This window comes from Pantherophis guttatus, chromosome 10, assembly GCF_059756535.1.
Source record: "Pantherophis guttatus breed Tessera chromosome 10, ASM5975653v1, whole genome shotgun sequence".
NCBI classification, from domain to species: domain Eukaryota; kingdom Metazoa; phylum Chordata; class Lepidosauria; order Squamata; family Colubridae; genus Pantherophis; species Pantherophis guttatus.
Genome location: NC_142072.1, coordinates 4,782,391 through 4,803,293, shown reverse-complemented (window position 1 = coordinate 4,803,293; position 20,903 = coordinate 4,782,391). Strand labels below are relative to the sequence as shown.

The following is a 20,903-nucleotide window of genomic DNA, read 5'->3' as shown; positions in this document are numbered from 1 at the left end:
AATACAGGTAGTGGAAACTATCTTGGCTTTCTGTCTATGGAGATTCTCAGTTCATCCGAGTCATGGTTGTCCCAAAGGTCCTTTTTTTCAAGAGGCAACTGGACTTCGTTTTTTTCTTTGAAGACGTTTCACTTCTCATCCAAGAAGCTTCTTCAGCTCTGAAGAAGCTTCTTGGATGAGAAGCCAAAAGTAAACCAGAAAGTCCAATGGCAACTGGACTTTCTGGTTTTTCTTTGAAGAGGTTTCGCTTCTCCTCCAAAGAAGCTTATTCAGTTCTGACTGAAGAATTCCATTCCCCCACCATTCAATCAGAACTTGAAGAAGCTTCTTTGGAGGAGAAGCGAAACGTCTTCATAGAAAAACCAGAAAGTCCAGTTGCCTCTTGAAAGAAAAAAAAAAGCCCCTTTGGGATAGCCTGGCTTTTTAAAGCGTGCACGCACGTGTTTTTTTTAAATGACGCTTACTGACAAATGCTTTTCGCCCATCCATATCCACACGGAGTTCCCTAAGGCAGACACGCGACAGATACGAGTTTCCTTCGAATTAGAGACCCAAACTCTCCGGGGGGGGGGGGGACACGACTGGATTAATTTAGGAGCCACTTCGAGAGTCGATAGGCATCTTCAAGAGCGCGCAAACTGAGATTTGCGCGGGATGCTCCATCCTGACAGGCCCAAACGCGGGTTGAAAGCGCCGCCTTTCTCACGTTCTTAAGTAGGATGGAGGCTGGGAAGGTTAATTGTAGGGGAAAGTCTGTAGAGATTCTCAGTCATAAAGGTTATTCTCAGACGTACCTGGATGATTGAGAATCTCTACAGACTTTTAGCTGTAATGGGATGAACTCCTTTGGAACGCGGTGGGAGTAGGAACCAAGAGCCTTGGTGGCACAGCAGACTAAAGCACTGTTAAGTAACACCAGCCTGCAATTACTGCAAATTCAAATCTCACCAGGCTCAAGGTTGACTCAGCCTTCCATCCTTTCGAGGTAGGTAAAATGAGGACCTGGATTGTGGGGGCAATAAGCTGACTTTGTATAAAAAGAACACCGCTTTGGGGGGGGGGGCAAAAGCCCTACTAAACAGGTATATATACAAAAGTATGAAGGCTATTGCTTAACGCATTGTAAGCCGCCCTGAGTCTCCGGAAAAGGGCGGCATATAAATCGAACCAAATAAACAAATAAATAAAATGGATTTCCAGAGGGAAAAAATGGCAGACTACAGGAACCATTTGCACTACTCGGGTGACCCCGAGGACACAAATCAACCTCCAAGGGCTTCAAGGACCCTCTAAAAGGATGCGAATGACCAGCTGGGTCTGCAAGGAGTATCAACTCTTCCATTCCCCACCATCCAGTCAGAGCTGAAGAAGCTTCTTGGATGAGAAGCGAAACGTCTTCAAAAGAAAAAAGAAACCAAGGAAGTCCAGTTGCCTCCTGAAAAAGCACCTTTGGGGACAACCATGTAGGGCAGTGGGTCTCAACCTTCCTAATGCCCCGACCCTTTAATACAGTTCCTCATGTTGTGGTGACCCCCAACCATAAAATTATTCCTAAAACCATTGAAAATATGTGTTTTCGGATGGTCTTAGGTGTCCCCCGTGAAAGGGTCGTTCGACCCCGAGAACCACTGATGTAGGGGAAGAAAGTCCCTTCCAAAGGGAACGGCGCTCGGCGGGTCCTGTCTTGGGGTGGGGTGGGGTCTTTTACCCGGCTGAGGGAGTGGGGCCGGCAAGCAGTAGCCTCCCCACCTTCCAAAAAGAGCAGCAAGAAGCAAAAAAAAGAGGCACAGATGCTTTTTGGCTTTTATTCATGGGTTGGCCTCCTCCCCACTTCCACCCCCACCCCCCAAAAGGCGCAGAGGGGCCTTTTTCCAGCCCCAGATTGCGCGGCAAGACTTTTTGCGTGGAAGCGTCGAGCCAGGATTTGAAGCTCCAGTTGGGGTGGGGGGGGTGCGGGGCTCCACTCCCCACCCGCGGCCAACTCAGCCATCTCCCCGAGACTCCAATTTCCTACCAGTGGGGAAGAGACACGGGACACCCACCCACCCACGACCCACCCCGCGCTGGAAATCCGCAGCACCTTCTCTCTTTCGCTTCCATCCCAAGCAGGTCAGGGTGGAGGAGAGGTGGATTCCCACGCCACGGCTTCCTCTCCTTTTTCCTTCTCGTGTCAAATCGCGCCGCCGGAGACCCTTCCTCACTGCGCTTTCTCTCTCTCTCTCTCTCTCTCTTTCTCCTGTGTCCCCTTCCTGCAGATAGAAGCCTCCCTCGCTATGGACTGTAACTGCGTCTCCGATCTGCTGCTCACCTCGCCCGTGCCGGCTCTCTGGACACCAGGTAAATCAGGACCCTCGGGATGGAGATACGACCGGAGATCCCCTAAACCCCCCCCCCAGTGGTGGGAGTTAAATCCGGGAGCCAAGGGCTCAGCAATGGGCAGTGGGCGCTTACCCCCCCCTCCCCTGAATCACCTGGGTGATTCTAGCTGTGCCTGGCTCTCCCTAATCACCTGGATGTCTAGCTGTGCCTGGTTTACCAGCGAGGAAACTGCCTTTGCCATTAAGGCTGGTGGCTCAGCAGACTAAAAGCATTGTGATTAACACCAGCTGTCTGCAATTACTGTAAGTACGAATCTCACCAGGCTCAAGGTTGACTCAGCCTTCCATCCTTTCTAAGGTAGGTAAATTGAGGACCCAGTTTGTGGGGGCAATAAGCTGACTTTGTATAAAAATATTTATTTATTTTTATATGCCGCCCTTCTCCGGAGACTCTGGGCGGCTTACAATGCGTTAAGCAATAGCCTTCATACTTTTGTATATTTTTATACAAAGTCAGCTACACAAAAATATACAAAAGGATGAAGGCTATTGCTTAATGCATTGTAAGCCGTCCTGAGTCTCCGGAGAAGGGCGACATATAAATCAAATTTAAAAAAAAAAAAAAGGCTAGACTTCCAACAGGTCTGTCTTCACACAGCAGGCTCAACCTGTTTACTGAACAAACTCCTAAACTGGGCCAGCGTAAGACCCTCAGCCTGGAACCAAAAGGCTTAGGGTTCACAAATAGCTAACCCAGAGCTCTTAAAAGCTAACATGGTTCAAAGTAAGCCTAGTTAGAACATTTGGCCAAGGGCAACAACTCCATTTGGCTAAGCACGCGGCCTGAACCCAGGCAGACCATCTAGATACAGGTAGTCCTCAACATACAACGTTTAGCGACTGTTCCATATAAATGCAATCAGGGGGTTGGTTTAAAGTCGCCTCACAATCAGGAGGTTTTGTGAGTTCGATCCCAGGTAGAGGCAGATAGTTCGCTCTCTGGGCAGGATTTATTTATTTATTCATTCATTCATTCATTCATTCATTCATTCATTTATTTATTTATTTATTTATTTATTTAATTTTTATACTGCCCCCTCTCCCGAAGGACTCGGGGCGGTGAACAGCCAAAATTAAAAAACACACAATACAAACATTAAAATACTATAAAAACGAAATTAAATTTATCTTTGGCTTCCCCAATTTAAAACCCCTTACCCATAAAATTCCCCAATTAAAAGATTTTTAACCCAGCCCGGCTTGCTGAAATAAAAAAGTCTTCAGGGCCCGGCGGAAGGTCCGGAGGTCTGGGATCAGTCGTATCCCTGGGGGTAGCTCATTCCAGAGGACGGGTGCCCCCACAGAGAAGGCTCTTCCCCGGAGGGTCGCCAGCCGACATTGCCTGACCGACGGCACCCTGAGGAGGCCCTCTCTGTGGGAGCGTATTGGCCGGTGGGAGGTTATCGGTGGCAGAATGAGAATGTATCTGCTGAACAAAACTCCGCATTGGCCACAGGAAGGGCATCCGGTCAGTAAACACTCAACTCCATTCAGTTGCTCAGACTCCACCCAGCAAGGGATTAAGGGGTTGTTAAAAAATGATGATGGATGGTGTTGGTTTAAGGGAAGGTATGTCTGTAGTTAAAACAAGAGAGGAGGTCAATTGTTCTGTTGAGATACAGATACACCTCGACTTACAACAGTTCATTTAGTGATTCTTCAATGTTACAACAGCTCTGGAAAAAAGTGACTTATGCCCGTTTTTCACAGTTATGACCTTTGCGGCATCCCCATGGTCATGCGATCAAAAGTCAGATGCTTGGCCCTTCGGAGTGCAGCTGGGCGGATGCAAAATACAACTGCTTAGCAATGGTTTACAGGTAGCCCTTGACTTACGATAGCTCACTTAGTGACCAAAGTTACAAAGGCACTGAAAAAAGTAACTTGGGAGCATTTTTCACAGTTTTTGCAGCCTCCCTATGATTGTGATGCTTGGCCACTAGTTCATAATTATGACCGTTGCAGCATCCCAGTGTCACGCGATCCCCTTTTGCGACCGTCTGACAAGCAATCAAAAGGTACCCTCGGATACCTGCCTTATTTTTTTTTTTTTTGAATTGTCACCATGAAATTGAGAATGCAAAATTGTTTTTTGGGATTTCAGCTTTGAATATTAAAAAGAATTATTACATAAATATAAAATCTATTTCATTATATATTCATACATGCAAACACACATGCTTTGGAACACTTGGCATTTCTTAATATTTTTAGGAAGGAAATATGAAACGAGGCCAGCTATCAGTTTTCTCCATGCCAACTCTTCAAATGCCACTCGTTTTGCACGTCAGTATTTTAAAACATCAAATATACAAAAATATCAAATACTGGCGCATTCAGTCCTGTTGTTTTCACAGATCAATCTATATAACTAAGTGTATAACTAAACCTAAATCTCATCCTGCACTTTTTATTTACTGATTAAGTGATTTAAAAGACAGGACCTCACTTTTCTTCACCAAAATGAAAGCATGTCCAGGCAAAAGTAGCAATTATTAAACCATTATAATTAATAAGAAAAAGTCAGCAGACGCACTCAGAAAATATTACTTCCTTTTCTAATGCAGTAAAATAAAGCCATCTCTTTCCCCAAATTATCTAAAATATTGTGATTTTAATAAGCATTGGAAAATAAAAGTTTTTCAGGAAGAAAAGCTGGTATCGTATTGGGAGTATTATCTCTCTCACGCTGGAGGAAACCCAGCCTGGGTGACATTTTAAAAAGTTGATTCGGATGAAGAAGGGGGGAAAAATGCAAATTTGGTGCCCAGCTGGCCGTTGAATGGATGCCGGCTGCTGAGAATTATTTCTTTAAAATATTTCTCTGCCACACTTTGCTTCTCGGACTGGAAGTCCAAAGCATGTATCACATATCTAGTAAACCTTTAACAAAATATTTCCACCATCTGGGAACATTTTAGCAAAGAGAAAATTGTGGAAAAGATTCCAGCTCTATTGCTAATAAATAAATAAATATAAATGAATAAAATTGGCAAGTCCGTCCTGGTGCGGAACAAGAGAAGGAAACGCTGCTCAGATCACAACCGAAGTGACTTGCCGAGAGATTGTCACGGTGCTCTTGCTGATTGTGCTGTTGCCGTCTGCCAGTTAGCAATAGACAAACATTTCCCACCCCCTCGTTTCAAACAGCTATTAATTGCACCCTTTCCCTCCAAGCGGTGGCTCCCTCAGGAATCTAGATAGCTGTGAAGTTGATAGCTCCAAGCTGAAAGCTGGGGGCAATTGCGACAATCAAAGGCAGCTGTTTTTAACCCGGGGCTGCCTTTCCCTGGCTTGGCCTCTGAGGAGCGAATCCTGTATGTTTCATTAGCCAGCTGCTTCAATCTTTTTCTTTCTTTTCTTTTTGGCAAAGACTGAAATAATAGCAAGATAGTCAAAAGAGGACCCTTCGCGGCCTGCGTTGAAATAGGAAGGGAGAACAGGGTTCGCTTGGTTTCCTTTTGGCCCAGGAGGATGTCTGCTAAAAGGAGGTTGAGAGAGTCAAAATGGCAGCCGCAACCACGGCATGGAAGCCCTGCCTGTCGGGCGCAAAAGATGCGTTAGGTTGCAGTTCAGAAGAGTTATGGCTCAAGCCTTTCCTTTACACAAGAATCTAGTCCAGGGATGGGCAAATATGGCCCCTGTCAGCTTCCAAGCTGCCATAAGGACGGAGAGGAGAGGCTTGAACTTTTACCTACTTAATTCCCCTGAAGAACTGTCTCCACGGAGATGGGATGAGGGGGGGGACATTCCTGTGAACTGATGGAGATGGGATGAGAAGAGTGACTTGGAAGATGGCCAATGAAACGCAGAGAATTGGGAACCGGAAAGAGAGGTTTTGGGGGGGCCAAAGTTCAGTGCTAACTGAGTATTGAGTCAGGGTCAGTTCGTTATGCTCAATAAAGAGAAAAATTTCCTCGAAGATCGGGCGTTTGGAAATTCATTTATTTGGAGATAACAACGAAGCTTGACAGCCCCTTTATGACCTGTGGACTTCAACTCCCAGAATTCCTGAGCCAGCTTGGCTTTCTCAGGAATTCTGGGAGTTGAAGTCCACAGGTTGTAAAAGGGCCACAGTTGCCCACCCCTGATCTAGTCCACTATGGTTCAGTATTAAATTGGCGTCAAATAAGGGACAGCGGAATTCAGGAGAGGTTGGACTTGTTTGTGGCAACTTAAGGATTCGAGGCTGATGACTTACTTAACTCCGCCATCAGCTCGACCTGCTCTTCTCCTGCACTGTTCCCCCATGTAAAAAAAAGTGGGGAGCTTTGATTACATAATTTTGACTGCCATCTTGACTTTGATCAATCCCTCCCTGACAGACTCTGCTTGGCACGATATTTAGTATTCTAGAATGAGAAGGAAAAGAATCTCCTTCTCTTATTTATGTATTTCCGGGCTGTTCACCCACTTCCTAGTAATTCTGGGTAATTTATGACACTACTGTAAAAGTTACAACATCCCTGAAAAAAGTGACTTAACTCCAATCCTTGCGCTTGGAACCGTCCCAGCATTCCCACAGTCGTATGATTAAGATTTGGGTGCCTGACAAACAAGCATGTATTTATGATGGTTGCAGCATGCCAGGATTCTGTGATCACCCAACTGGCTTCCAACAAGCAAAGTCAATTGGGGTGGGGGGGAGAGAGCTGGATGCATTTAACGACCATGTGCTTCACTTAACAACTGCAGTGATACACTTCAGAACACTGAACAACAAGAATTTTAAAACCAGTCACTTAATAACCCCCTTGCTTAGCGACAGAAGCTCTGGTTCCAATTGTGGTCATAAGTTGAGGACTATGTGAATATTACTGGTTCTCCTTTGCAAATGGGAAGTCCCAGTTATGAAGGTGCGTAAGTGCTTGCACCTCCTTGCTGTGTTTCCTTGAAACATCTGCTCTTTTTGTTCCACGGGGCATACAGTTAGTCCTCAATTTATAACAGTTCTTTTAGTGACTCTTCGAAATTACAATGGCACTGAAAAAAAGGGAATTATGACCATTTTTCAGACTTACTGCTATTGCAACATCCCCATGGTCACATGATCAAAATTCAGACGCTTGGCAACTGATTCATATTTATGACGGTGGTTGCAGTCCCAGGGTCACATTATTCCTTTTTGCGACCCTCTAACAAGCGAAGTCAATGGGGAAACCAGATTCACTTAACAACCATGTTACTAACAGCTGCAGTGATTCAGTTAACAAGGAAGGTCGTAAAATGGAGCAAACCTCATTTAACAACTGTCTGGCTTAGCAGAAATTTGTGGCTCAATTGTGGTCGTACGTTGAGGACTACCCATATTGGTTTCGCTTGCTGCTCGATTTGCTTGACATAAAATTTAAATCAAGGCCGCTTTGGGTTTAACTAACTCAAGCAATTCGTGCATTTTTTTTTTAAATGCACAGAACAAATTAGTTCTTGTTACAGCCAATGGATCTAGATATTTACGGTTAATTAAGGCAAAACTTACTAAATAAAATCAAGTGTGATGAATAGGGTGGAGCAGGGTTTCTCAGCTTTAGCGTAGATGTGGGAAAGTCAACTCCCAGAATTCCAATTCAATTTTTCTTTTTTTAACAAAAACCAAACAGCCTGTTTAAGTTAGCATCCACATTTTGATTACGGAGGCCACAGGGACAGGTGTAAGCAAAAGATTACCTGTTCCCTGCAGTTGCCAAGAAAATTAATGGACATATTGATAAAGATTCCGGCGTTGGGCTATACTGTTGTACACTTGATTTGTATAGAGGCATAAATCCAAATTTCAAGAGTGGGTTGATGGGAAATAGAAGGAAGAACAAGTCAGAGCTTAATTAAACCATTTACACATCCTGCAGCAGCTGTAGAAAAAGTGGATTTCCCCCCTCAGGGATCATTAAGAAAGAAGCCCAAAATAAATCAGCTGATATCACCACATTTTTATGCAACACTATTGCTAGATTTGGAAGATTGGTACAGATCTATTCACTGGACTTCAAGAAAGCTGGTTTAGGGTTAGAATAACAGAATAACAGAGTTGGAGGGGACCTTGGAGGTCTTCTAGTCCAACCCCCTGCCTAGGCAGGAAACCCTACACCACTTCAGACAAATGGTTATCCAACATTTTCTTAAAAACTTCCAGTGTTGGAGCATTCACAACTCCTGGAGGCAAGTTGTTCCACTGATTAATTGTTCTAACTGTCAGGAAATTTCTGCTTAGTTCTAAATTGCTTCTCTCCTTGATTAGTTTCCACCCGTTGCTTCTTGTCCTGCCCTCAGGTGCCTTGGAGAATAGCTTGACTACTCCCTCTTCTTTGTAGCAGCCCCTGAGATACTGGAAGACTGCTATCATGTCTCCCCTAGTCCTTCTTTTCATTAAACTAGACGTACCCAGTTCCTGCAACGGTTCTTTATATGTTTTAGCCTCCAGTCCCCTAATCGTCTTTGTTGCTCTTCTCTGCACTCCTTCTAGAATCTCCACATCTTTTTTTACATCATGGCAACCAAAACTGAATGCATTATTCCAAGTGTGAAGTATAGGATCTTAGATCAGCTGCACAATGAAAAGTTGTATTTGGTGCAGTGGTTAAGAGGCTGGCCTAGAAAACACAGGAGACTTCAGCCCTGGCATCAGCCCTGTCACTCAAAAAGGCCACCATGCAGAATTTCTCAAGGCACCATTTTTACCCACGGCCCAGCGCTCCCCAAAATCCTACCTTCAGGCGGTGCTTCTCTTTCAGATGGCAGGTCTTGCAGCCTCTCTGAGGGGGCTCCAGGTCCCACGAGACCTTCATTCTTGGAGAAGGTTCAGGCAATTTATATATTCTTTTTTTTTTGTTTATTTATATCCCGCCTTTGTTATTTTTACAAATAACTCAAGACAGAGGGAACCTATTCAACACCTCCTCCTATTTTCCCCACAACAACAACCTTGTGAGGTGGGTTAGTCTAAAAGGGAGTGACTGGCCCAAAGTCACTCATATGGTTTTCAGGCCTAAGGCGGGAGTAGAACTCACAGTTTCCTGATGATTGGCCCAAAGACATCCAACCAGCATTAATGCCTAAGGTGGGACTAGAACTCACCATCTCCTGATGATTGGCCCAAAAACACCCAACCAGCATTGATGCCTAAGGTGGGACTAGAACTCATAGTTTCCTGATGATTGGTTCAAAGACACCCAAGCAGCTTTCATGCTTAAGGTGGGACTAGAACTCACCATCTCCTGGTGATTGGCCCAAAGACACCCAACCAGCATTGATGCCTAAGGTGGGACTAGAACTCATAGTTTCCTGGTGATTGGCCCAAAGTCACCCAAGCAGCTTTCATGCTTAAGGTGGGACTAGAACTCACCATCTCCTGGTGATTGGCCCAAAGACACCCAACCAGCATTGATGCCTAAGGTGGGACTAGAACTCATAGTTTCCTGATGATTGGTCCAAAGACACCCAAGCAGCTTTTATGCTTAAGGTGGGACTAGAACTCACCATCTCCTGGTGATTGGCCCAAAGACACCCAACCAGCATTGATGCCTAAGGTGGGACTAGAACTCATAGTTTCCTGGTGATTGGCCCAAAGACACCCAAGCAGCTTTCATGCTTAAGGTGGGACTAGAACTCACCATCTCCTGGTGATTGGCCCAAAGACACCCAACCAGCTTTCATGCTTAAGGTGGGACTAGAACTCACCATCTCCTGGTGATTGGCCCAAAGACACCCAACCAGCTTTCATGCTTAAGGTGGGACTAGAACTCACCATCTCCTGGTGATTGGTCCAAAGACACCCAACCAGCATTGATGCTTAAGGTGGGACTAGAACTCACCATCTCCTGGTGATTGGCCCAAAGACACCCAACCAGCTTTCATGCTTAAGGTGGGACTAGAACTCACCTTCTCATGATTGGCACAGAGTTGCCCAGCTGGCTTTCATGGATAAGGTGGAACTAGAACTCACTGTCTCCTACTTTCTGGTCTGGTGCCTAAACTTGCCTTAACCAGAATGCTCTTCCATGGCCTCTGCAATCTCCAAAAAACACATGGAAATAGTCCTTGTTCTCACAGATGTTTGTAGGGTCTGGAGGCCACATGAGCCTCACCCCATTCTTGTGTGGCCTCCACAGCCTCCAAAAATCATTCAGAAACAGGGCATGCTTTCAAAAATAGTTCTTGTCAGGTTTTGGAGAACACTGGTGTGTCACCTTTGACATGTGTGTCATAGGTTTGCCATCACTGTGCCAGACGACCCCCTCAACGTTTTTATACATTGCTCAGAGCAACCTTTAATTAAAAATTAGGAAAGCCGAATCAAGAAAGGAAAAGATAAAAAAAAAACCTTTGAAGCTTTTAAAACCAGGTCACTCTGCTCCTTCTCAGTGTTGTAACCCACTTGTATCATATTCTATCTGGTTCTTGGAAGCTGCTCTCCACTGAAGGCTGAGTCGAGGGCGCCATTTTGAATGTTTTGACCTTAATTGGTGGACCTCCCTGATATTCACAGCCAAAAATGGAGGGGTGTATTGAGCTTTAGCTTATGCTAATACATAAATGAAGCAGAGAATTGGTTATTGTTGCACAGTAGGTAGTCCTCAACTTACAACAGTTCATTTAGTGACCATTCAAAGTTACAACGGCACTGAAAAAAGCGACTTGCAACTATTTTTCACCTGATTGTTACAGTATCCCCATAATCACGTGATCAAAATTTGGATGCTCGGCAACTGACTCATATTTATGACGGTTGCAGCATCCCAGGGTCACGCGTTTCCCTTTTGCGACCTTCTGACAAGCAAAGTCAGTGGGGGAAGCCAGATTCACTTAACAACCACGTTACTAACATTAAGTGATTCACGGAACGTGGTTGTGAAGTGACTCACGGAACGTTAAGTGAATCAACTGTAGTGATTCACTTAACAACGGTGGCCCCAAAAAATCGTAAAATGGGTCAACATTCACTTAATCAATGTGTCAACAAAAATTTAGGGCTCAATTGTGGTCATAAGTCAAGGACTACCTGTAATGTGTTTTTTGGGGAGACATATAACTTTAAGAAATAAATAGATAAAAATACGATCTCCAGGGCAGGTAGCAATAGCATATTTGGGGAACTGTCTCCACGTAAGGTTTTATTGGAAAAGTCACAGTTGCTTGTTATATTGCAAATATTCCCCACAAGACGGTTCTGAAGTCAAAATATACTTGGCCCATTTTGTTAGGATATATGGGATCTAATCAGTTTTTTATGTTATGAACATTACATTTTTCTTCGTCTATCCCAAAAATCCTTTGTGTTATTGCTGTGTATGTGTGTTAAGGTGAAACCTTAAGCCTTGCTCTTTATTGAATATGTGTTTCCTGGCCTCCCCATAAAATGCCAGCTTTGATTTAAAAATAAAACTGGGCTGGGCGCCATTTTTTTTTTAAAAAAAAATGGAGATGTGAGGTAAAAATGGCTGCAGGATTGTTATAGCTACTTCTCGTTTTCAGTAATGGGGCTGATTAAAAGAGATTAGTAATGCATGGGCTTCCCTCCATTAGAGGTAGTCCTTGACCATTTATTTGCTGGCTCTGCTGGCTGGGGACTCTGGGAGTTGTAGTCCATGCGTCTTAAAGTTGCCAGCGTTAGGAAACCTTGCTTTTAGAGAGAAAGCAAAAAGAGAAGGATTTTTTTTTAAATTGATTTATATGCCGCCCTTCTCCGGAGACTCAGGGCAGCTTACAATGCATTAAGCAATAGCCTTCATACTTTTGTATATTTATACAAAGTCAGCTTATTGCCCCCACAAACTGGGTCCTCATTTCACCTACCTTAGAAAGGATGGAAGGCTGAGTCAACCTTGAGCCTTGGAGAGATTCGAACCAGCAGTAATTGCAGGCAGCTGGTCTTAATAACAGGATGCTTAGACCACTGTACTATCAAGGCTCTTTACATTGAGAACAATTTACATTGTTCTCAGCCGACAACTGAACATGGCCAGCTGGGAAATTCTTCAAGAGAAGAGCAAAACTCACTGTCTCGTTTAAGAACAGAAAACATTGGGCTCAGTTGTGGTTGTACATTGAGGACTCCCCATATTTCTCGTCTACCCACGGAGCCTCTGATTGGACGGGCTGCTGGGGGTTTGCAGGGGTTCGGGAGAACCTCTAGCTAAGATTCTGTGCACCCCCAAATCCCACTCCTGGCTGGCCCCGCCCAACCCATCACGCCCCTCCCACAAATCTCCCATGCCGCCTGTTTTGGATGCAGGTAAGGGCAGGGTGTGTGCGGAGGCTCAGGGAGGGCGAAAAACAGGCCTCCGAAGCCTGGGGAGGCTGTTTTTGCCCTCCCAGAGGCTCAAGGAAAGCCTCCGGAGCCCGGGGAGGGCAAAAACGCACGCCGCCGCTGCCGTGGTGCAGGAGGCCAACTAGACTACGTCCACCTAGCAACCAGGCAGAGAACCCCTTGCTAAAATTTTTGAAGCCCACCCCTGCCTCCGATGCCTGAGCTAGGCATAAAAAACTAAACTGGGAAGGGGGGCCCGGAGATTTTTCCAACGAGCAAAGTACCTCTCTGGAGAAAGACCTATCTCACACTTGGCGAGCCATGGCATTCGCCTGATGTCTAGTAGAGGGGCCTTGGGGAAGGCGAATGCAATTTACTGCAGGGGTGCCAAAGGTGCATCGTGTAACTGAAAAATCAAGGCATCGATCAGCAGTTCATTAGGCCTGTTAATGACAGATTCCTAGATAGAGGCACAGATCGGAGGAGGCCAGCTTGACCTCGCCTGCACCGGAGAGATCAGGTACCTTCTGCTTTGAAGGTCTGTCCTCTCCTGAGCTGGAGCCAGCTTTTTAGCTGTGATTAATGCGGATGGAGGGGTGGAAGCGGAGGTGACCGAATTGCCTATCCCAGCGCCCTAGAGAGGCCTTTTGTTTAAACACCGGGTCAAGGTGGTTATGAAAGCCCGCGGCAGAATTGTGTTCGGGACGTTAGAGTCCGCGGTTCTTAAAACTGGCAAGGTTGAGAAACCTTGTATGATGGACCCATTTCCTGGAAATAAGGTTCTACCAGCAGAGAGCACAGAAGGAAATAGACAATTCGACAACTCTAAAAGAGGGCTCTTGTTTTATTTTGTGAACCTTTAAAGACCAAACCTCGGAACTTCGTGGAACGGGAGCGTGGACATCAATTAACTCTCCTGTGAAAACCCAAGTTTGTCAGAACAAAGAATGTGCACGTATTCTCTCTCTCTCTCTCTCTCTCTCTCTCTCTCTCTCTCTCTCTCTCTCTCTCTCACACACACACACACACACACACACACACACACACACACTATTGTGACTTGGAGAGCATAGAGCAGTGATGGCTAACCTTTTTGCCAAAAGTGGGGGACTGTGGTAGAGTCGCATGCACGCATGCCTACACCCATAATTCAATGTCCCCCCGTACCGCCCCACATGCGTGCGCGACCCCCCCCCGCATTCCCCCCGCTTTTGACACGGAACAGCAAAAAGGTTACTGGTGGGCCTGGTAGAGCCAAGCTGGCTCAGGAACTCTGGGAGTTGAAGTCCACAGGTCATAAAGAGGCCATATTTGCCCACCCCTGTATAAGAGTATTGTGCAGATGAAAGTGAGCAGGTGAACCTAAAAATGTAAAAAAAAAAAAGTCTTTATATATGGAATAATAGGATTTTTAAAAAAGATAAATGCAGTAAGATGAGCTACCGGTAGTTAAGACTTGTGACCTACAATCAATCTATGATTATTATTTTTGAATATCTGTTTTATTAATACATTTTTTTAATAAACATAAAAAGTTCCATATCTATCTGCACAACCGTTGTCTGGGCACACGGTTAATTTTTTTTTTCCTGGGCAGGTTTTGCTTTCCCTGACTGGGCCTATAAACCCGAGTCGAGTCCTGGTTCCCGTCAGATCCAACTCTGGCATTTTATCCTGGAGCTGCTGCAAAAGGAAGAATACCAGAACGTCATCGCTTGGCAAGGAGATTACGGCGAGTTTGTCATCAAGGATCCAGATGAAGTGGCCCGACTATGGGGTATTCGTAAATGTAAGCCCCATATGAACTACGACAAGCTGAGCCGGGCTCTAAGGTGAGACTTGAGGGAAGACAGAAATTTTGGCTCATTTTAGCATCTGGGAATCAGAGGTGGGTTTCAGCAGGTTCTGACCAATTCTGGAGAACTGGAAGTGGAAATTTTGAGTAGTTCAGAGAACCGGTAAATACCACTTCTGACTGGCCCCGCCTCCATCTATTCTTGTTGTGGCCCGCCAGAGGCCTGCGCGGATCGTGGCTGATCCCGATGAAGAGGAGGCTGGTGAGGTGTCGTGCCAGCAGCCTGCACAGCCAGTGCTCGCGTTGGACAGCGAGGAGGCTGAAGAGGATGTGATGCCAGAGGCAGAGACTCAGCCAGGGCCTTCAGAACCTCCAGAGGCTCCTTCCAGTGGAGAGAGCGAAGTGGAGGAGCCTCTCCTCAATGCTCGGGCACGCAGGGCTGCCAAAAGGCAGGAGTGGCTACTCAGGAGGAGGAGGAGGTCTACTCGAGAGTAGGGCTTGAGGATAATTGGCCACTCCCTTAGCCTATTTAAGTTGCACGCAGCTAGTGCGTTCTTGCTGGAAACAACTTGTATTATTATCAGAGTATTTTGGTTTATCATATCTTGTTTTCTGGGCTGGTTGCCAACCTTTGCCGGTTTTGTTTATTCTTGTTACTTAATAAATTTGATAAGAATAAGGATAATTTTGTGTGTGTCAATATCCTCGGAAATCCGGAGCTGGGGCAGAACAATTCTCTGCCTCCCGAGTCCTAGATCATTGGGAGGAAATGGGCATTTTGCAGTCACCTTCCCCTGCCACACCCACTAAGCCACGCCCACGGAATCGGTAGTAAAAATTTTTGAATCCCACCACTGTGCTAACTCCAAAAAAAAAGTGGTGTTATTAGCTAGTTTTAGAAAATACACTTTTCCCAAAAGGTTTCCACAATTTTGGCCACTACTCTATATTAATGCCAACTTCCAGTGCCTGAACGTTTAACCGATTATTTTTTTTTAAAAAAAAATAGTCTTTGAAAAGTACTTTACTTTTCCAAAAAAAGTTTAGCTGGTGACTGCCATCTTCATAAGAGGAATTTTCTTGGTATGAAGGATGATCTGTGGCATTTTAAAGGGGTTTGCATAAGGCTCATTCATCATCTAATGCCAAAGAAGCCATAGAATTATTAAATTTGGGGTGGGGGGGCCTTCGGAGAACGGTTGGCGTATTTATAAGCACTTTTGATTAATTAAGCGGCCTACCAAAACTCTTATGATTAATTAGGAAAACATCCGTGATGTAACAGCAATCCTGCCAAATATTACTGTTACCTGTAATATCAGTTTATCATCCTGTCATATCATGAACAGCATAGTCCTTCTCAGGTGTCAAAAAAAACCCCCAAAACCCTCAGCTTTCTTCTACCTCTTCAAAGTGCATGATAAAACCCCGCACGAGCTCCGCGGTTACCTTCTCCGTAATTGATCGACAGCAATATTTGTTATCGCTTATTAATTAACTGCATCTCTCTGGCCGCTTGAGATTCTTCTTCCCTAATTAATATTTATGAGGAGCTAAGCGCTATTGACACTTCCTATTAACTCAGCCTGGGAATTCAGCACTGCTTTTGCCCAGTAAATAAATTCTAAAGACGGCCCTTCGTAACCCCACAGGAGAAACTCAAGAGATATGTTGCAAGCACAGATTAAAAGGGAACTTGGTGGCAATACACTATAGCTTGCTAGGGGGCGTTTTATTACAAATCCATGTTGATTCCTCCAAAAATACCAGTAGGGGGCATTGAACTGCAAGAAAAAAAAAAGTGATTTAATCTCCTTTCCAAAAGAATGCCAACCAGTTCTATTTAGTTGGTGTTTTCCCCCATGTGGCTAAATTGTTGCTGAAAGAAAAAAAAAAGGATCTAAGCTTCTATGGTTTATTTTAGCGATCGTCTCTATAGAATTTAGACACGGCATTCGGTGTGAATTTTTAAAAGGCAGCTTGTCTATCGCTGTTACATGCGTGCAAATATGGATCAAATCATTTTAATTCAATAAATGCAGCGCTTCGGTAATTGGTATTAGAAAATGTTTTTATCTTTTGGGTTTTGCCTTATCCTACCCCAAACTCTTAGCTTGAATCAGGGTTGAATGATTTTGATTAGAGGATGAGGGAGAGGGAAGTGGGTAGGAATTTCTCATCGCTCCACAAGAGGGATCCCGAATCAGCTTTAGAAGTGATTTTCAAGACTCCAAATCAATTGCCTCACATATTTTGAAATCTGCTGTTGGACAATGCAGAATGGAGTTTCCCAAGTCTTAAGTTTTATTTCTTCTTCTTCTTCTTCTTCTTCTTCTTCTTCTTCTTCTTCTTCTTCTTCTTCTTCTTCTTCTTCTTCTTCTTCTTCTTCTTCTTCTTCTTCTTCTTCCTCTTCTTCCCTTTCCTCCTCTCTCCTTTTTTTCTTTCCTGATGATGGCTAAGAAGAAGGTTAAACGTTTAAACATTTTTGGAGTCTGGCTGTAATTTGAGGACTTCTGTTTTCCTCTTTTTTTTTTTTACTCCTAATTAAATGCAAGATGGATGATGCAAAATACGCTAAGTAGAAGCCCACTGATTTATTCCGGCATGTTGTTTTAATCCCAGAATGGACCTGTTGTGAGCAAGCCACTCCCATCCGGTGCCTCCTTGACGCGTAGCATATTCTGCGATTACTTTCGGAAGGAGGAATTTATATCCCGTCCACCAACCGCTAACGCAGCTACTCCCCTTCTTTCTGCAGGTATTACTACAACAAGCGGATTCTCCACAAGACCAAAGGGAAACGCTTCACCTACAAGTTTAACTTCAGCAAAGTGGTCTTGGTGAATTACCCACTCTTGGACATGGCTGCCAACTCGCCGTTTCTTCTCACTCAGAATCCTTTCAACGGGAGCAACCATGGAGCTGACTGCACCCCACTGACCACCGAGGTATGACAAGCAAGAGGGAACAGAGCTAGAATGTAAAGGGATGTGGGGAAGACCTTGGGACGGTGGGGAGGAGGTGGGGAGAAATGAGGCCTAGGGCAGGGGTCTCCAACCTTGGCAACTTTGAAGACTTGTGGACTTCAATTCCCAGAATTCCTCTTCCGTGGTTGCAGGAACTGGGCATGGCTAATCTAGTGAAGAGAAGGACCAGGGGAGACATGATAACAGTTTTCCAATATTTGAGAGGCTGCCACAGAGTGGAGGGGGGGTCAAGCTATTTTCTAAAGGAATAATGGATGGAAACTGAGGAATAATGGATGGAAACTGAACAAGGAGAGATTCAACCTGGAAATAAGGAGAAATTTTCTGACAGTGAGAACAATCAACCAGTGGAACAGAAGTTGCCTTCAGAAGTTGTGGGAGCTTCATCACTGGAGGCTTTCAAGAAGAGACTGGACTGCCATCTGTCAGAAATGGGAGTGGGGGTTGGACTAGATGACCTACAAGGTCCCTTCCAACTCTGTTAATCTAATCTAAAGTTTTAAAGTTGCCAAAGTTGGAGATCCTCCTGGCTTAGGGAATGGTAAGAGAAGAGAAGGCACAGCCTGCAGCTGCATAATGGGAAGTGAAAGAGACGTAGAAAGGATGTTCCTTAACTTCATGGGTTACAAAAGAAACCAGACAGGAGATTGGTCCTATCAGACTTACACAACCAGATTTGCTCATTCTACTTTATGGTAATAAGATTACCTTAACTGAATCTAATGACCATGGGATTCACTTAAGAAGTGATCAGTTTAACAACCATGGTGAAAAAGCGTGGTAAAATCATACATGTGAAGTAGATGTGCTTGTTGCTAGGAAGGTGAGCAACAGGTGTTCAAGATTTTCTCACTGTCTCCAATCCTTCCCTCTCTGCTTTGCTCCCAACTCTCACCTGCTGGATTTGCTCTCTGCAGGCCTTGCAAAGCCTCTTCTCAAGCCCTCGCTTGGGGGATCCCTCCAGCCGCACCCCACTCTTTGAACGTCAACCAGAACCAGAGAAACTGAGGCTGGATGCAGCCTTCCCATTCTTGGGATCAGGTGAGTGTGTGTGTCTGGGCGGGTTTAGGCTGGGGAGCAAGGGGCTAAAGCAGAGGTCCTCAAACTTGGCAGCTTTAAGACTTGTGGACTTCAACTCCCAGAATTGAAATTGAAATTCTGGGAGTTGAAATCCACAAGTCTTAAAGCTGCCAAGTTTGAGGACCTCTGGGCTAAAGGCTTATATAAAAGGCATTTTCCTTCCTTCCCTCCTTCTTTTCTTCCTTCCTGCCTGCCTGCCTGCCTGCTTCCTTCCCTCCCTCCCTCCCTTCCTTCTGACTTACATTCTTTTCCTTCCTTCCTTTCCTTCCTTCCTTCCGTCTTATTCTTTTCCTTCCTTCCTTCCTTGTCTCTTACATTCTTTTCCTTCCTTCCTTCCTTTCCTTCCTTCCATCTCTTATTCTTTTCCTACCTTCCTTCCTCCCTCCCTTCTGTCTCTTACATTCTTTTCCTTCCTTCCTTCCTTCCTTCCTTCCTTCCTTCCTTCCTTCCTTCCTTCCTTCTTCCCTCCCTCCCTTTTATACCGTCTTTATTATTTTTACAAATAACTCACAATGGCAAACATATCCAACAGAACTTCCTCCTCCTATTTTCACAACAACCCTGTGCGGGAGGTGGGTTGGGCTGAGGGACTGGCCCAAAGTCACCTAGCTGGCGTTCATGCCTAACGTAAGACTAGAACTCTCAAATTCCTGTTCATTGGGCCACCTAAAGTCACCTTTAGGCTTTCATGCCTAAAACGGGCTAGAACTCCCAGTCACCTGGTGATTGGTCCAAAGTCACCCAGCTGGTTTTCATGGCTAAGGTGGGAGTAGAACTCAAGAGTCTCTGTTTTTTTCTTTAATCTGGGGCCTTGACCACAAGACCAAGCTGGCTCCACAATAGATTTCAAGGGATATTGATATTATATTGGAAATTATGCGATCTCAAACACGTTTATCCTATTCTTGGTCTCAACACTGAGTGATGGCTCACCTCTCTTTCCTTCTCTCCACAGGTATGGCCAGCTACACGAAACCTCCCAGTTTGCTGACCCCATATGGCCGGAACGCCTCCTTTCCCGAATATCCTTGGAATTTTAACCCTTACCTGTCCAGCACTTTCCCCCTGAACAGCTCCAAACTGCCCACCTCTCTCTATTCCCCTCATTTCTACCCCAACCCTTTGTCTGGCTCCCTGGCCCAGCTTCCCACGCCCATCTCCCTCCTGACCAATGAAAACCCCGAGAGAACTACAGCCCTGGCCGGTAGCTCTGTGCCCCGACTCTGCCTCCCGACCCATAGCACAACTCTGCCCCTCCGTGGGGATGTCCACGGACCGAGCGTTCGCAATAAGGAATTGCTAGGCACCAGGCCATCCAGCCCTTCCGGGGCCCGAGGGGCCAAAGAGGACCCAGCGTCCGATTCCGAGTTGGAAATCACAGATTTGAGTGAATGCAGTTCGGAAAACGAAGGCTGCGACTTCAGCCCCGACAGCCTGGAGACTTTAGAGAGCCAGGTGCCCAATTACAAGCGGCTGGAGGGCGAGCGGACGGCCAGAGCAAGGCCCAGTCAGCTAGATGGGGAGGTGGGAGTCGGCCTGGCTCTTATCAAGCAAGGGAAGGCTCTTGCAAGCAGTTGAAAGCGAGCCCCCAAGGAGCTTGGTGGCCCCCAAGGAGCTTCTCTCTGGTCCCCCCATCCCACCTGATTCGAAACCAAGGTTAAAGGAAACAACTAAGCCCACCCCTCTGTGTCCACTCGATGTCTATTTTTATAGGAAAGTTCTATTCAAGGAATATACTGAGTCTAACCCCACCCCACCCCATACAATCACCCCCTTCCCCAGTCCTTCAAACGAGGCTGGAATTCTCTCCCTACTTAAAATTTAAAACTTTCTGAGCTTGTCGATCAGAAGGTTGGCAGTTCGGCAGTTCGAATCCCTAGTACAGGTCTTCTGAGTGAGGAGGGAGGGTTGGATTAGATGACCTCTAAGGTCCCTTCCAACTCCTTTGAAACCATCTTTTGGAGACTGGGACTGGAGAATGATGGGGGTTTTAAAAGAAATCCCCAGATCCAAGGGTGAAATCCAGCACGTTCTAACAGGTTCTGGAGAACCAGTAGCAGAAATTTTGAGTAGTTCGGAGAACCAGCAAATACCACCTCTAGTTGGCCCCAGAATGGAGTGGGAATGGAGATTTTGCAATATCCTTCCCCCAGGAGTGGGGAGGGAATGGAGATTTTGCAGTATCCTTCCCCTGCCACGCCCACAGAACCGGAAGGGAAAAAATTGGGATTTCACCCCTGCCCAGATCCCACCTGACTGGCTGACCGATCACAGAGTTTTCCTGGTCACACTTTTCCCGCTCTCCCCCCCTCCCCAAATTTATTTCCTCCGAGAGGCTGCTCTCAGTTCAAAAGCCCTGTGGCCACCACCGTCCGTCCCAGATCTTCTCCACGATGGACCTGTCCCTGTTCATGGACTGG

At 45.6% G+C, this 20,903-nt stretch overlaps 1 protein-coding gene across 1 annotated transcript; it reads left to right on the top strand.

Moving 5' to 3' along the window:
• Nucleotides 1-2,132: 2,132 nt before the first annotated feature.
• Nucleotides 2,133-20,175, top strand: ERFL (ETS repressor factor like). Its single transcript, XM_060694031.2, has 5 exons — nt 2,133-2,337; nt 14,219-14,453; nt 17,175-17,364; nt 18,321-18,444; nt 19,439-20,175. Exons 1-5 carry the CDS (start codon nt 2,274-2,276, stop codon nt 20,059-20,061), a joined length of 1,236 nt encoding a protein of 411 aa, XP_060550014.1. The 5' UTR covers nt 2,133-2,273; the 3' UTR covers nt 20,062-20,175.
• Nucleotides 20,176-20,903: the final 728 nt, after the last annotated feature.